This window comes from Conger conger, chromosome 3 (assembly GCF_963514075.1).
Source record: "Conger conger chromosome 3, fConCon1.1, whole genome shotgun sequence".
In the NCBI taxonomy this organism is placed as follows: Eukaryota; Metazoa; Chordata; class Actinopteri; order Anguilliformes; family Congridae; genus Conger; species Conger conger.
In genome coordinates, this window is record NC_083762.1 from 22,529,106 (window position 1) to 22,546,002 (window position 16,897).

Here is a 16,897-nt window from a genome sequence, read left to right on the forward strand (position 1 = left end):
CATTCATGCAAGGCTAAAAATGTGGTCATTCATTGCTTTTTAAAAAGGATTGAGTTTAAAAAAAAAATCTGATCTACAGATGAGGTTATTGTAATCCATTGCTCTGGCGTTCGCCTACCAGGTAAAAAAGGTTAAAAAGATGGAAGTTGAAAAGATATAGCCTTTGTGTTTACAATGCACAGTCTAATTCGAATTTACATTCCATAACGTTTTGGGAAAATGCGCTTGAAGGGGTTTTGCAGTGTTTCCTTATTTCGTCAAGTTTAGTTATCAGTCTGTAATCTACTGATCTGTTGTCGATCGCTAATGTCTCGTTCGGATCTGTAAGGAAACAACGTGTTGCTTGCGTTGCGTTGCGTTGCATTACAGCAACATCGTGTCCGTGTTTTAATTATTTTCTATTCCACCTTACAGGGGCGTAACACATAAAAAGATATGCGGCTCATACCCAAGGTGAACTTTGGTGGTGGGTCAGCGATGTTTTGGGGCTGACACTTCGACACTTTGGGGCTGACACTTCGGGTGGGATTGAACCGGCCACCCTCCGATTGCCAGACGACGGCTCTTCCCGCCCTACAGCATTGCAATTTGTAATTTGTTTTTATTTTTTATTTGAGTTTCCCAATAAGTAATTCGTTTTCCAATCATGTAATCATTTAATGTATCATCATGTAATCATTTATTCCGTCATCAGAATAATGCAACACTCAAGCGGGGCACCAGGGGGAAGAGTTGCCCTGCTTGTTGCACATGAAGAATGGGAACTGACTCATGCCACTCATTTGTGATCGAAAGTGAGGTGTACAAACGTTTATTGGCTATATTCAGCACATGTATACAGTATACTTATATACATGTATTGCCTACATGTATACTTATTTACTGGAGAAATGTCTGTGTGACGTCCAGATTCATATTATTTATGAATACGTTAGCCATTACCAGTCCTAATGGGGCCGAGGCAATAGAAAACGCTAAGCCTGTAACGGACTATTTGGAGTTTCCCAGAGAATCATCCTCCATGCAGGCTGTGCTTTGTTCCATCCAGCCTTCTTTCTGTAATGGCCTTCCATGTTTGTTTCTTCTCCTTGGGCCTTGCGTTTTTCTGAAGACTTCACAGGCAGGGGATTTCTCCTTTGTAGTAGGGATTTTCAAGGTTCTGAAAGTCCCTTTGTGCATGCCCCTTGTCACAACTGTTTTGTTTTTTTGTGACGCATTAGAAAATGATTAACCTTATTTTTCAGCTTTTGTGATTTTTTATGTATTAGCAAATATGTATTTGAAAAACATGTTTTCATTATCTGTTATTGAGTATAGTTTGATGGGCAAAAAAGAAATTGCAAAAAGTGAAGTGGAAAATGTTGTCATTTCTACATGGTGAAACCAAAATGTTTAAAATTTGCTTTTTTTTTTCACTGAGAATTGGGAATTTGCACTTTAACCACATATAAATTGTTTTATTATAAAACTAAAATACAAAGCCAAATCAAGATTTTTTTTTTCCCACCAGAGCACTTATACTGTCCACTACAGGAGGATTTGGTACTGATTTGGTGATTTGGTACTGATTGTTTCATAATTTACTTTGCGATCTACATTTTCACCTCTCAGTTCAGTTGGATACCAATCAGCAGCAAACAAATTTTGAATAAACATTAGAGAACGGATATGACTTAGCAGACCTTTATCTCTTATGTTTGTTTATCAGTTCAGTGTATGAAACAACAGCAAGAGAAAGTTTTCCCCAGGTTATGATAAAGGGCTTGCTATTCAAAGAGTTATCCCATAACTGACCACTAGATGACAAAGTGGTTCCGCATAACAGAGGACATCTCTGACAACCTTGTTTCTGGTGCTCATTTTTCTTCATGTGTGATTCACATTCAAAATGTAATATGGAGACTGATAATTTTAATAATTTTACTTTCACTGCTACACTACACACACACACACACACACACACAGTGGCAACTTCATTATTTGGTATGACTGCCCATTAACACAAATATCCTGCTCTCCAAATGGCAAATCATGTGGCTGCAACTGAATATATGGACATGGTGATGGGATAAAGCTTTGAAATGCATTAGAACGGGCCAGACGACGTGTGATAAATGCAACTTTGTGTTATAATTGTTGGTTCCTGCATCTCAGAAACAGCTGCCCTCCAGGGATTTTCACTACAGTCTCTAGAGTTTACAGTGAATGGTAAAATAAATAGGCAGCGGTAGTTTGGTGGCTGAATGATGAGTGGTCAGAGGGGAATGGGCAGTCTCATTCAAGCAGGACAGTAACAGAAAGGCCACAAAATTAGCTCAAATAGCAACTGTTTGCAGCAATGGTGTGTAGAAGTCCATCTTCACTAAATATATGGCAAGCTGATGCAGCAACATCCCTACAATAATTAAGAAATATTGCAAATCATTCTTAATAAGTGGAACATTTCCATTGCTGCTGTTTCATGTAGTGTAATGCTGTCTTGAAGTTTGAAGTAGCTTTATATGTATGCCTTGCAATGAATTATTTGCTACATTGAGCATCATTGACAACTGAAACTCATTTGAAGTGGGTTTTGCAGCTGTGCCCCACTGTCGAAGTTTCATTGGAAACAGCTGTGGGATCCAGCAATGTGGAAAACGAACTTTAGACGTTAGCTGCAGGGTAACAGGTGTACTTCACTGTCTCAGTGGAATTATACAGAATCTTTGCAACAATGGCACATGTCCACTGATGATGAGAAGTACCTATATGGAATGGAGCTGATTCAACTAGATGACAGATATGGCTTAGTTATGCACAGAAAGCCTCTATCACAACTATCATCAGCACAGAATGTCAACGTTGGAATAGAACAACAGCAGAGATGCAAAACAAACAGCCACAATTGGTGCTCAATCTATCTCTCCGCCTATCTCAGCCTTATATAAATAATATTTGGAGGACATGCTACTTTGATGACTGTAAGGGTGCTGTGGTGGAAACTACTGTAATCTGTCATTACAGTAATGTGTGGCTTAACTAGAGCACATTAACTACAGGACAGCATGTTAGGCTAGACAATGATGAAAGAGAGCCTGGGTAAAATGGTGTTCTTGGTGAGCCTGTCTGTGAAGATGTATCTGCTGGAATGCAGCAAAACTTTCCATTCTCAAAGGCCCTTATCTGATAATGACCATATGCTTCAGTTACGGTTCAGAGGAAATTTCCAGTTGTGGTTACGGAGTTGAGCTGCCCTGACAGTTGACTGTGAGAGGGAAGCTGTGAAACCACAGTTTGGTACTGTGTGCCAGAACACCAGAACTTACACTTCAGTGCAAGAAATTTGTATTTAAACAGAAACCATGTTTCCAGCAGCAAGCATGTATGTATGTTTGACTGTACGCGTGTGTGTGTGTGTGTGTGTGTGTGTGTGTCTGTGTGTGTGTTTGGGTGTGTGGGCGAGTGTGTGTCTGTGTGTGCCATGCTCCAACAGTGTATTTGATTTGTCTTTGTTTCTGCTTTTGTTGAACACACTAGCAGCAGCCCTCATCAATTCAGCTGGTTTAAAAAATAATTCTACTTAACTTTTATATTACTTCCATTAATTCTTTATTATTTTCTATTTTAATCTGTTTTTATAAGAAATATATGACCACGTGAAACAATATATTGAAAATAGAAGCTAAAAGTTCTACAGCACATTCATTATACAGGAGTGAATAAATAATAAGGTATTGATTTGGAACTGAGCTTAATAAAGGGCAAAAAATAAGGGGAAGCTCTGGCCCACTGAGCACTTGGCTCGAAGCAGAAGCATGATACCATGACAGGATGACAGTTAAACCAGCAACCTCACGGGTTGGCATAGGGGGGTTAAGCAACTGCTGGTGCCAGTGTGTTTGTTTTCAAAACCATAGCAGCCCTTACACCGCCTAGAGACACAGCTGCCTCATGCCCCAGACTTTCCGTTCAGCGCAGTGACTTTGCCCCCTCCTTACTGCACTGACAGTCTCCAGATTCTGCACAAGGATACTGAGCCAGTGTTCCAGGTGGGATTGATCCAGTCTGACAGATGCAGGACCAGAGACAGAGTCAATATTTCAGTCTGTCCACTTCCCAGCATCCTCTCTGTGTCTCATTAAACCCCATCCTATTTCTGTGGGTTCCGAGAGGTGACTGGCAGGTGAAAAAGATATGTCTGTACACACACACACACACACACACACACACACACACAGGAATATAGAAACAGTCTTGCTACTTATCACTGCTTTTATTGAAAAGTTATTGCGAGGAGAGCATACCCCTGATTTGAAATAGCTCTCCCCAACTATCATTGCCAAGGAAATTATATTTTTAGGCCCACTACAGATTCTCTCTAATAAAGGACAAGGGGACAGCTCTGATTTTTGGTGTAAATCAGTAAAAAAAAAAAAAAAAAAAAAAAATAGGTTAGACAAGGATCGGTCATATATGCTTTTACGCTTTTCTGTCATTTTTAACATCACAAATTTCTTATGGTCATTTTATCATTTACATAGTGCAACTTTTAACATTGGAATTACTGAAGCACTTACCAGGGGCCCATTCTACAATGTGGCATTACTGAGTTAGCCAGATAACTGCACAAAGGAAAATCCAGAACAGCTCTTTTTACTTTTTCCAACATTGTGTTGTTATCCTGCTTTGTAGAACAGGCCCCAGGAGTGTTTCTTTTGAAAGTCATACTTTTACCTCACTTTTAAAATGAAAAAAAAAAATTATTTACATTTGAATTGTAAGCTTATATTATTGCCTAGGTAGAGAATTGATGTTACCTAGTGTAGACATTCATAGTCTGGTTCAAAAAACACCGTGAAGCATACTTTTAAGTCTGAGGGACTCCTTAAGGTTTTAGCTGAGACCTAAACTGAGGTCCAAGCTGTGGCAGATCTCTATTGCATCATCGTCTGTTAATACTGTAAATTATAATGACAAGACAAACATCCAATAACAAACATTAGATGTGGAATAAAACTACCATCTCAGGTCTACATCACACAGAAAAATAGGCAAACAAACTAAAAAAAAAACAACATGAACAAGGCAGAATTGTATGCAGGCTGTTGATGCCCACTCACTGCAGCTAAACAGAAAAGGGAATCACAGTGTCGGCCATGTTCACACCACCACATCTCCCTGTGAGACAGTGGTGCTTACACACTGACGACACTGTCCATCGTATTTGTGCGAACAGCATTTAGAACTTCATTTACCATTGTTTTTTGGTTTTCATGGGGGCCCTCGTGAAGCACTTTTCTGTTCTGTTTGCTCTGCACCCCTACCAGCCTGCGCCCTAACCCCACAAGGCCAGTGGCCAGGCCGTAACCCTAACCCTAACCCTGTTACTCCCTGTAGGAGGAGGTGCTCTCCATGCTCATGAGACGACCCCTCAGCACCGAGCTCCCGTGCCGGACGAGCTGCTCCCGGAACTCGGTGGTCAGGAAGTAGTAGATGAGGGGGTTGAGGCAGCAGTTGAGGCTAGCTATGCAGAGGGAGATGGGGTGGAAGTACAGGACCACATTCTGCAGAGGGCAGTGCTTGATCACGTCCTGGGAGACCAGCATGTAGAGCAGGAAGTTGATGTGGTAGGGGGCGAAGCAGAAGAGGAAGACTCCGGTGCAGACCCGCACCATCTGCAGCGCTTTGCGCTTGTCGGCGGGGCTCTGCTGGGTGGGGTTGTTGCGGCTGAGCGAGCGGCCGATGGAGTAGGAGCAGAAGCTGATGATGAGGAGGGGGATGACGAAGCCCAGGAGCTCGCCGAAGGCTATCATGGGCATGGCCAGGCGCAGGCTCAGCTTGTGCGTGGGCAGGTCCTTGAAGCAGCTCGAGTTGGTGGCCTGGCTGTTGCTCCTCATCAGGATGAAGGGCGAGCAGCACAGTCCCACCGCCAGCCACACGGTGACGCTGATGCGCACGTCGTAGCGGCGCTTCCACTTCTTGGCGCAGAAAGGGCGCATGAGGAAGGTGCAGCGCTGGATGCTGATGCACACCAGGAAGGCGATGCCGGCGTACATGTTCAGGTACTTTAGGTAGAAGCAGAACATGCACAGGTCCTTACCGAAGGGCCAGGAGAGGGTGAAGTAATAGTAGATTCGCAGGGGCAGCGAGAGCACGTGGAGCAGGTCAGCAATGGCCAGGTTGATCATGAAGATGATGGCTTTGGTCTTTTTGCTGTGTGGGACAGACACTTGATCAGGTTACAATGAAAAACCACAAACACAGGGCGCATGATACAATGCTTTTACTATTACTGTAATCTCCATTAGTAACGCTATAATATTTAACATTTTGTGACTAGTGTTACATTTTCTGAATTATTGATCTATTGCTTTCATTCATTCATTATCCTAACCCGCTTATCCTGAACAGAGTCGCAGGGGGGCTGGATCCTATCCCAGCATACATTGGGTGAAAGGCAGGAATGCACCCTGGACAGGTCGCCAGTCCATCGCAGGGCACACACACCATTCACTCACACACTCATACCTACGGGTAATTTAGATTCTCCAATCAGCCTAATCTGCATGTCTTTGGACTGTGGGAGGAAACCGGAGTACCCGGAGGAAACCCTGTCAGGGTTGGGAGGTAGTATCGGGCGTGACCACCAGGGGGCTTTATTATTTTCACCTGGTCCTCGTTAGTGCCAAGGGAGCCTTCCTCCGGAAGGTATTTAAAGCAGGCGCTGACTATCGGTCTACGCTTTGGTGTTCACTGTTTGCTCTGTCACCAAGCTGGTAAGCACACGGTAGACTCAGTGGTTATATGACTCAGGTATTGTGCTGGTTTTGGTTTTCACATTCAGTTAAAATGAAAAGGTAAGGAAGGTGTTCCGCTCGCTAGTGTGGTGTACACTGCGAATGCCTTCCTATAGGTTCTTTGTTTTTCTCTTTTGTTTTCAAGCTCGTGTGAGCCTGTGGGTGAGGGACGTTGTCCCCGGTAATGTATTTTGGTTTGCGCATTTTCCTGAGCTGCGACTCACGGTTCTTTTTTTGCTGACCTAGTCTTTTATACTAGGTTGTACTTTCATTTTTGGATCCCCGGTCTGGGGTTTGCAGTGCTCCCCTTTTAGCACTCATTTTGGTTGGGTTATTCGCCCTGGTTTTTAAGGGTTGCTTTATTTTCCTTCGCCGTTTTTTGGGGCTGTTTCCTTTATTTGGTTGGAGCTGTCTCTGAATCATTTTCTGTTTCCTCTACCTCCCGAGGTTTAGTGGCGGACACGTTCGCATGCCCGCTTACAAGGGATTATCCTTAGTCGCTCCTGGCTCTCCGTCAGTCCTCAACCTTACAAACCCATACGAAGACGGGAAGAACATGCAAACTCCGCACAGAGAGGCCCCGGCCGACAGGGATTCGAACCCAGGTCCTCCTTGCTGTGAGGCGGCAGTGCTACCCACTGAATCATCCGTGCCACCATTCTATTACTTTCAGGGAAAGCTATTTTTGAGGGAAATTTCCATTTGTAGTTGTGCTACCAGCTGTACTTTACTTAGAAATGATTAAATAAAAATAATTACAAATTCTGGAAAAATGTGTGATTTACAATGTGGCTGTGTGCACCAGGCAGATGTGTCCTGAGCCGACCTGAGCCCACCTGATGAAGCGACACAGCACAAACAGTGCTAGGCTGTTGCCCAGCAGTCCAGGGATGAAGATGAGCAGGTAGAAGTAGAAGTAGAGTTGCTTCATTACTTCGTCACGTGAGGTGCTGTTGTAAGTGCAGTTTGAGGAGTTGATGGAGGTGTTATGCCCAGAGTGCAACGTGTTCCCGGACATCATCCTGACCCAGCTGTGTCATTGATTGCAGTCTTCCAGAAGATGAAATCTGAGTTGGAAAGAAACACAATGCTGTTAAAGGGAATATGTAGGAGCAGTCCTTCTGATTAAAATGAGCTCTCAGCCAACTCTCTAATTGTAGTGAGAGCACTATACAGCCCTAAATTACTGCACATGCACCAGGTATCACAGTTACAGGTCACCACTCTTTCTCAATATAAACAGAGGGGCTGGCACGTTACGTTCAAGAAGAGCCAGACAGAAGCGCTAAGATAGATGTTAAATTTTGGCCAGGCTACATGTTCAGTTAAAACTGCTGTAACTTGTGGTTACAGAACGACCCCACTGATAGGCTGCTTGTTACTATTTAAGCCATGCTGATGGCGTGTTTCAATATAAGTCTGTGCCAGTGTAACAGGGTTAGCTTGGCTAGTTGGCAAGAAGTGAAGCTTAGTAGCAGGTTACCACAACAACCCTCAAATTCAAGATAACGTTGTTGCCCTTGGCTATGGGCGAGTTCACCTTGACCTGACTGGCAACACGTTTGTCTACCAAATCTTTGGACGAGTAAGAGGCCTGGATTCAGATCCCACCTAGGACTCAGGCAAAATCTATTGTTCCACCTACTGAAATAGGCTATAGGCCTTTTTCCCCTCACAATAATGTAAAAATAACCTAATTCGGTTCACCTAGTAAAATCTGAGAGAGAATTAAACAATTATGCTTGAACTTGAACTGTTAAATCAGATTAATGTTGCTTTGCAGTTGAATTTCCCTTTAATAATTTGTTACCCAAACTGCTTTAGACAACTATAGCATTATCAGTCATAAAATCTCACTCTGTCACCACATCACGACCCCCTTCCCAGTATGCTGTTGTTTCTACACTTGCCATCGGTGGCTTGATTTGAACATCAAAAAGAACTGAAGCCGGGTCGAGTTTGACTGCAAAGCTTAAACAGAATGTCAAGTGCAGCCGCACGTGTGCTGCCTGCTCTATGCCCATACAGTAACAGGAAGTGTCTGAAATTAGACATAGCAGTGTGGGTGTGTGGCGTGTGAAAGCATTCACCCCATGGGTCTAGGCACATGCTCTTAGCCTTGAGAACCATAAGTGTTAGTCCTTCTGGTACCGTGATCACCACAGTCATTTTGAGCCATGAGGTACATGTTTACAGATGGTCCTAGGTATTATTAGTAGGGAAACTGATGAGATTTACGGTCAAACATTTAGCAGTATTTTATTGTAGGCAAGACCATTCGCCCAGGACATTTTGTACATCTATGACAACAGGATGTAGCTCATGAAGGAACAGCCACCATGGAACCTCATGCATATGCTAACGGTGCTATGGTCTGATCATGTCACACAACTGAAGTCCCAGCCAGGTTTCACAACAGCCTACGCCCTTCCTCTACAAACCAGACAGCAAAAAAGAGAACGCGGGAGAAAGAAAGAGAGAAATGTGTTATATTAATATAAGTCAAAGTCAATTACTTGTAAACATATTTGATTATTTCATATCTACCCATGTTAATGAAAGAGTTGCAAAGAATACAGCGAATGTGATTGAAAATCTATTGGCCTTTGCTTCAGTCAATAAAATCTCTTATAACATAGAAAGACTCAATATCAAGAGTGGTTCTCTCATATCAACTGCATGGCTTAGCTCTATCAATTTTGATATGTCTTTATAGGCATATATTGTTTTTAATCCTGATTGTTTCCACACCTGATTGTAATTCCCTCTCGTTACTTATGTATAAAAACCCCTCTGTTTGTGCAGCCAGATTGTCATGAGCCGTAGCCATATTCTCCAGTGTTATTTTCAGATTGACTCCTGTTTTGTTTTAGACCTCCGTCTCTGGATTTACCCTTTTGTTCTGATTTGACCCATTGTGGTTGGACTCTGTTTGGCTATTGGGTTTTTGATTTTGGATTCTCCTTTGTTTTGGATTTATCAAGCCGTGTGTTATCAAGCCTTTGCTTGTGACATTGACCACATACTGGATCCCTACTGAACCGGTTTGCTTGCGTACCGACCCTTTGCCTGGACTGTTTTTTAACTGTCTCATCTCTGGCACTAGTGTTTGGCACTGCCTGTCTGAGCTTTGTTGAAGTTAATAAAGACTTTAATGTTAACTTTTGTGGTCTCGCTCTTGGGTTCAGTTTTCTGATTCCTGACAATCCATGTTTCCATTCTGTAGTCATACTGCTATGTGTTCATGTCAAACAGGCAAATATCCTATTTCTTTGAATCTCTAAATAATTTCATGCATGCAGTCTCTTCTGACAGACTGTCGCTGTGGCTGCTGACCACCTCTGTCTGATTGTATCATAAGCTCACGTGCCCTTTATCAGCCTTGCTCCACATTTCAAAGGGAATTCATTGTGTAGACCTTTTACAGGAATGTACAGAAAGGACTGGCTAACCATGTGCCCCAGCACAGAGGAGCACTGCACTGATTCCTGCTAGGCCCCTGATCAACACCCCACCCCCATCCTAATGTGTGGACACCCAGTCACAGCACAGCTCTCCACACTCCTGCAATGTCACACCATCTCCTTCATCCAAATGTTGGAGCGATGTGATAAAGAGCTAACAAATATGAAACACGATGACAATAAACACAGGTGTGCTGAAACAGGAACCCGCCACCGCCATTAATTCCACATTGTGGTCAGGGGAGTTGACTTAGTAAATACACAGTCACAGTTCTGAATTTTCCACTGGGCAGAGGAACTGCAGTTACACTCTCAAGCATGGATTAAATGTCAATAATGCAAGCTAAGCAAGCCCCAGTATTAGGACACAGGTCGAAGGAGCCTTACAAAGTGAATTAATAATGTGCTGTAACAAGAATCTGGCCAGGTCATGTGTGTTTCACATCCTGCAGAATCACCGAAATTCCCCTCAGCGCCTCGCTTTGCTGCAGAAGCATGCTCTATATGTGCACAGTGGGTGTGCACTGCTGAAATGGAGTGGCTTCTGCACCCCAGCACCATACCGTACAGCGTGGTCTCTTATATAGACCCCCCATACTTCAGCTGTAGTCACAGCCATGTTATATGACCATGTGGGTAATCAATTCAACTGAACTGCTTAGTGTTGATCTTGTTTGTTTGTTTTTTTCCATTTAATGTTTTCAGATTTCCAGCTTCTCACCAGGATGGTCTGTTTACTCTGTTGTTACTTATACCACTAAAATTAAAACCAATTTAGTCAATTTAAGTGGTATAATTTATCTGCAGCCTGTTGGTAAATGAGGCAGAATGTTTTCTTTATTTTCTAGAGATAAGTATAAATATTTTCTTCTGAACTTCTGAGTTTTTAAGTTGTAACTTGTCAACTTTTTTGCGAGGACATAACCCAAGTCATTAACAATTTTTTTAAAAATATTTGTTATTTATATTTGTAATATTTTATGTCAGCATTACCTGAAAAGCATTGTTTTCACAAGAATATTTATTTCTGCCATTTGAATATTGTTCTGAGCAAAAATCTGATCTGGTTTCCACTGATCTGATTTCCCTCAATGGAAATTATGCAGAGGTTATAATATGGAAACTTATGTGTATTTTAAAAATCAGAGCTCGAGGGTTACACCTTCCCTGCTGGTTATATTTCTGTGTTTTCTTAATAAACTTTCTTAAATAAACTTTCAACTGGAACAATACGGAACATGCAGTACAGTAGCAGTCATTGCATTTCAATATATAATTTCTAGTATTCTTCATAGAAAACTGTGAACCAATGGAGAATACATGCAACATGCACAATGGATTTTTCACTGTGCTTTCACTGTGCTTAGGGCGGCCTGTAGCGTAGTGTAGCGGTTAAGGTAAATGAATGGGACACGCAAAGTCGGTGGTTCTAATCCCGGTGTAGCCACAATAAGATCCGCACAGCCCTTGGGCCCTTGAGCAAGGCCCTTAACCCTGCATTGCTCCAGGGGAGGATTGTCTCCTGCTAAGTCTAATCAACTGTACATTGCTCTGGATAAGAGTGTCTGGCAAATGCCAATAATGTAATGTAATGTAAGTACAAAAGCGTCTGAGCATTTACTGTGAAAACACGATTCTGTTGAAACTGTAATGACACAGAGGACGTGCACATTGCACTCTTTGCCTCCAAATCATGACCAGGCCCGAGTGGACAAAATAATGAACAATTTCTGCAACCACTCCTAACCCCCCACTTCCTCCTTGAGTACCGATAAGAGCTGACAGGAAATCACACAATACTGGCTATATAACTTCACACATGCCGTCAAGCTTTTTGCCACCTGCAGGGCATTCGTTCTAACCGAAAACCTGGGAGTAACTGTTGCGTTGAATTGAGCAGTAACCGAACAACGCCCTTCTTTTCAGTTCAGAAACCTCTTTGTTTTTAATCACAATGTATCTTTCACCTTCTCCTTCTGTCAAATGGTGCAGGTGTCTGATATGCACACACATCCTTGTGTTTACATGTGCCCTCTCCACCTCCTGTCTAGCTGTTTGTCAAAGCACAGGAGTCAGACTTCAGGCTTGCAGCAACCCTCTGCCCGCTGGTTTTACATGTGTTTAAGCTCCAGTCACAGATTAAGCCGTTGGTTGGCTTAGACCAGGGAGACTCATCTATAGCATGGGCCATAGCACACACATCAAAATCCCTAAAGGGTTAGCTAGCCTTTCAACAGTTTACAAATAGGTACATTAGGCAAACCAGGAAGGCCAACACATCCTATTTTGTTGACAGGCTCTCTGATTGTAATTGTATCGGTCTAGCTTGTGAATGTTTTGTAACATGCATATCTGCATGGAGCTGAATGTAATTCCTGTGGATTAAGTTTTTGTTGTATTGTAGAAAACAGTCCAACTTTTAGGGGCCAGTTGTACGTTTCATGTACCAAGTATATAGGAAGCAACCAAACTTCGCAGTTCAAATTTTTCAAACAAAGCTCGGGTGATGAGATTCCATACTAATTCTAGTCAATTCGCTGAAACCTTGCAACACCAACAACCTTGCAAATCCCGATACTGAGTCTGTCCTGCTCACTATGTTTCTATATCTCTCTCCCATTCCCAGTCAGAGAACTTACTCCTGTGTGCCAGCAGCAATGGGATAGCAGGCTCTCCAATCCATTCGCCAGACCATTCTCTATTGGGAACATTTCAGTACCTAAATTGGATTGCATTTATTGCATTGCGTCTTGTATTTCTCATCTGCATCAGAGTCTGCATATTAAGTGTGTATTAAGCTGGACTGGAGTGCTCCCCGTCATCCTGCCCAGAAACAGCCTCTGCTCGATTCTTGAGCTGGTATCACACAGTGAGCAGATACAGTATGCCACGTAGTGAGCAGCTATGTCATGCATTGAGATATCGCATTCTTGGTACTGTATGTCATGCATTGAGAATGAGCAAGGCTATAATCTGTAACTCATATTTGTTCACACTTCAAATACTGCTCAGGATTGCAGTATATGCATAATCATGAAACCTTAATATATTGATTTCAGAAGATCATTGAGAGTGGCCCTCGTTTACAATGCCAAGCTTTGTATTAAAACAAATAAGACAAGTAAAACAGTGTGAGTACTCAGTTAGAACAGGAAGGCTTAGGATCACATTTCAGGGTATAAGATATGTTGAAGCTTGTTCCATGAATCCAGTGCACAATAATTAAAAGTCGTCTTTCCAAGCTCTGTATTAACTGGAGCACGTGCCATTTGTCAAAACCAGTTTTATAATATAAGGAGTAAATTTTCCTAGAGATTTGCAAATGAACAAATATCACAGTACATTGGGATGGCAGGAGTGTGTCTCTCATATTTTCCTTATGGTGACAGCAACAGACCTGATAGACTACTTTTATTATCAGATTGGCTCAGTCGGCTGTCTCCGTCATGAGAAAAATAAAAGGAAAGAAAATAGCATAGCCAATTTGTCACATAAGTAACAATTCTGAGGAAAAACATACTGTTAGGCTATGTCCATGTTTCAGATGGCTGTTTCATGCACAACAGCCATTATTCTGACCAATCACTCGTAGAATAGCCAACTTCAAGCTTCTAACACACAGCTGCACTGAAACACAACCTTTCATAGCACATTTCACGTCATTTCTTCTGACTTTCTCTTTTCTTTTTCTCTTTTCCTCGCTGCTTTTTGGTATTAGCCCCACATCTCACCTGTCGTCCTGGAGTGAAGTCTGTTCCAATCGCAGAAGGGGAATCATGTCTCTGCTCTGCTCCGCTGTGACACTGCACGCTTCCAACGAAGGAGCGTAACAATCAGTCAGACTTATGAACAGGAAGCTGCCTGCTATCTGAACCTCAAACACTACCCACTCCCCCCCCCCCTACTGCAGGCCTAAATTGTTTTTTTTTTTAGTTCACCTCTGTTTCCTAGCAGCGGATAAAACAGCACATATATACCGGTAAAGGAAACCCCCTTTTCTAAACTTTGTAATGTTTTTGTTATTTTGTTTTTTGATGGTTTTCATGCTTGCTAAAATCAACATAGTCATGGGGGAATACAGAGACATTTATGAACTTTGTTCCTCTTTGCTGCTGTTCCTTTTTGTGACCGCACATTATGACAGAGGTAAGTGTGCTCTGAGATGTGACCCCTGTCTTTTGTAGGGTACATATGTATGTGGTTCCAGCGAGGTAGCAGTTGCTTGTGTTCTGCATACCTTACTCCTCAACTCAATGCCTGGCTTCATTTGCGGCCTCTCACCCAGGTCCACATACTGGAACTGAACAGTGTTTGTGTTCATCATCCCCCGATATTAAAAGTGTGCTGTGCGTCCCACTGTGTCCTACTCTTCTACTTAAGACATTTAATGCTGGCATTGGGGTGACCTAAATTTTGAACAGGGTTTGAAGTGTTGTGTGTTCAAAGATGCTCTTCAGCCTACCACAGTTATAATGTGTGGTTATTTGAGTTACTGTCACCTGTCTGGCCATTCTCCTCTGACCTCTCTCATTAACAAGCTGTTTTCACCCATAGAACTGCAGTTTATAGCTGGCTCAAGTGCAGATGTATTTATTTTTTTCATACCATTCTCTGTAAATTCTAAAGATTTGTGCATGACCATCTCAGGAGATTAGCAGTTTCTGAGATATTCAAACCACCCCATCTGGCACCATCAGTCATTACAATCACATTTCATCCCCCTTCTGATGTTTAGTCTGAACAACAACTGAACCTCTTGAGTTGCTGAGTTGCTGCTGCTGATTATTATTATTTTTTGGCTCTGTTTTGGCTCTGTTTCCCACAATATACAGTGGGCTCAGAAATTATTGGCACCCCTGACAGAAAATGAACAAACAATACTCCAAAAAATTCTAAACAATATATTTATAGACAAACTCGAAATACCAACATGTGGTAAATACTGTGCTATATTAATGTTTCAATGGAACCAACAAAAATCATTTACTGATTTAATTAAAAATCTATTTCCTCCAAAACAATGTTTCACAATTATTGGCACCCTTAAAGATTATTGTAAATAACACCTACCAAAATTAAACCAGGTATTAAATTCCACTTATTTAAGTTTATCTATGTGTTAAGGTACTGTATTGAGTGATTACACCACTTCCTGTTTCACTAGGGTATAAAAATGAGGTAACACACATGCAATATCCCTTTGTCATCCAACACCATGAAGAAAACAAAATAATTGGTAGTTCAAAAGAGGCAGATGGTCATAGACCTTGATAAACGTGGTAATGGCTACAAGCACTGTCAGAGCAATTTCAAAAGATATGGCACTGTTGAAAATTTCATGGGAAGCAACTGCATCTTGCCCCCCAGGATACTGAGGAGAATGGTGAGAGAAGCAACAAATCCCCAAGGATCACAGTGAAAGAATTGCAGGCCTTGGTGGCATCTTGGGGTCACCAGGTTTCAAAAAGCACCATCAGGCGCCACCTCCATAACCACAGCCTCATTGGAAGGGTTGCCAGAAGAACGCCTTTTCTGACCACAAGACACAGAAGAAAGCGTCATTTACATTATGACTGGAACAAGGTTCTCTGGTCAGATGAGACCAAAATTGAACGTTTTGGTCAGATACAGCATCGGTATGTTTGGCGTAGGAACAGAGATGCATACAAGGAGAAGCACCTCATACCCACAGTGAAATATGGTGGTGGGTCAGTCATGTTTTGGGGCTGTTTTAAGGTCCAGGGGCACTGGTTAGGATTGATGGCATAATGAATTCCAGCAAGTATCAGGCAATTTTGGCTGAAAATCTGGTTCCCTCTGCCAGAAGTCTGGGACTTGGTCGTAGGTGGACTTTCCAACAAGACAATGACCCAAAACACACCTCAAGAAAATGAAATGGTTCTGTGGCAACAAAATCAACTTTCTGCAATGGCCATCTCAGTCACCAGACCTCAATCCAATCGAAAACCTGTGGTGGTGAAGGGTGCCAATAATTCTGAAACCTTGATTTTGTTGAAATGTATTTTTTATTAAATGATTGTTATGATTTTGGATGTTTCCATTGAAACATTGATAAAGTACAGTATTTGGCACATGTTGGTGTATTACCTTTCTCTATAATTATATTATTCTTTTTTTTAAGCCTTGTTTGTGCATTGCTGGTGAGGGGTGCCAATAATTCTTGAGCCCACTGTACATGGGTATGGGTATGCACTTTTTTGTACGTCGCTCTGGATAAGAGCATCTGCTATATGCCAGTACTGTAATGTAGTGTACATGGTGAAACCAAAATGTATAAAAAATACCCTTTAATAAAAGCTGAGAATATGCAAAACATTGACAAAATACAAAAACGGCCAAAGCATAAGTTCTTATTTTAGTCAATAAATTTGCCAGCACAGCGAGTTCATTGTTTTATAATTAACAAAAGCCAGAAAAGAGGAAGTAGAGGAATAAAACACTTACGTACGCAAGTCCTTTCTGTAGTCCTTGTATTTCTTCAGCCACGCAGAATGCAGGCTCTGCAGGGCTGATGCTGGTCAGTGGAAGCAAGCAGAGTAGAGGGCTTTCAGGGTCTCACCTGTGTGTGGGGCAGGCCTGGTCAGCAGCATTTCAATGGCTGTTCTCACAGCTCTTTTCTCTCTGGGGATTAGATCC

The 16,897-nt window shown here is 42.2% G+C and overlaps 1 protein-coding gene across 1 annotated transcript; it reads right to left on the bottom strand.

Moving 5' to 3' along the window:
• Positions 1-4,233: 4,233 nt before the first annotated feature.
• p2ry10 (P2Y receptor family member 10) lies at positions 4,234-14,109 on the bottom strand. The gene is made up of 3 exons (XM_061236850.1): positions 13,972-14,109; positions 7,613-7,843; positions 4,234-6,192 (listed from the first exon to the last, which is right to left on the bottom strand). Exons 2-3 carry the CDS (start codon positions 7,795-7,797, stop codon positions 5,364-5,366), a joined length of 1,014 nt encoding a protein of 337 aa, XP_061092834.1. The 5' UTR covers positions 7,798-7,843; positions 13,972-14,109; the 3' UTR covers positions 4,234-5,363.
• Positions 14,110-16,897: the final 2,788 nt, after the last annotated feature.

Excerpts from the sequence above, each read along its gene's own strand:
- p2ry10 (XM_061236850.1), bottom strand. The coding sequence starts at position 7,797 with ATGATGTCCGGGAACACGTTGCACTCTGGGCATAACACCTCCATCAAC. Across the intron at positions 6,193-7,612 it reads GTGCTGTGTCGCTTCATCAG|CAAAAAGACCAAAGCCATCA; the intron begins GTGGGCTCAGGT and ends TGTCCCACACAG.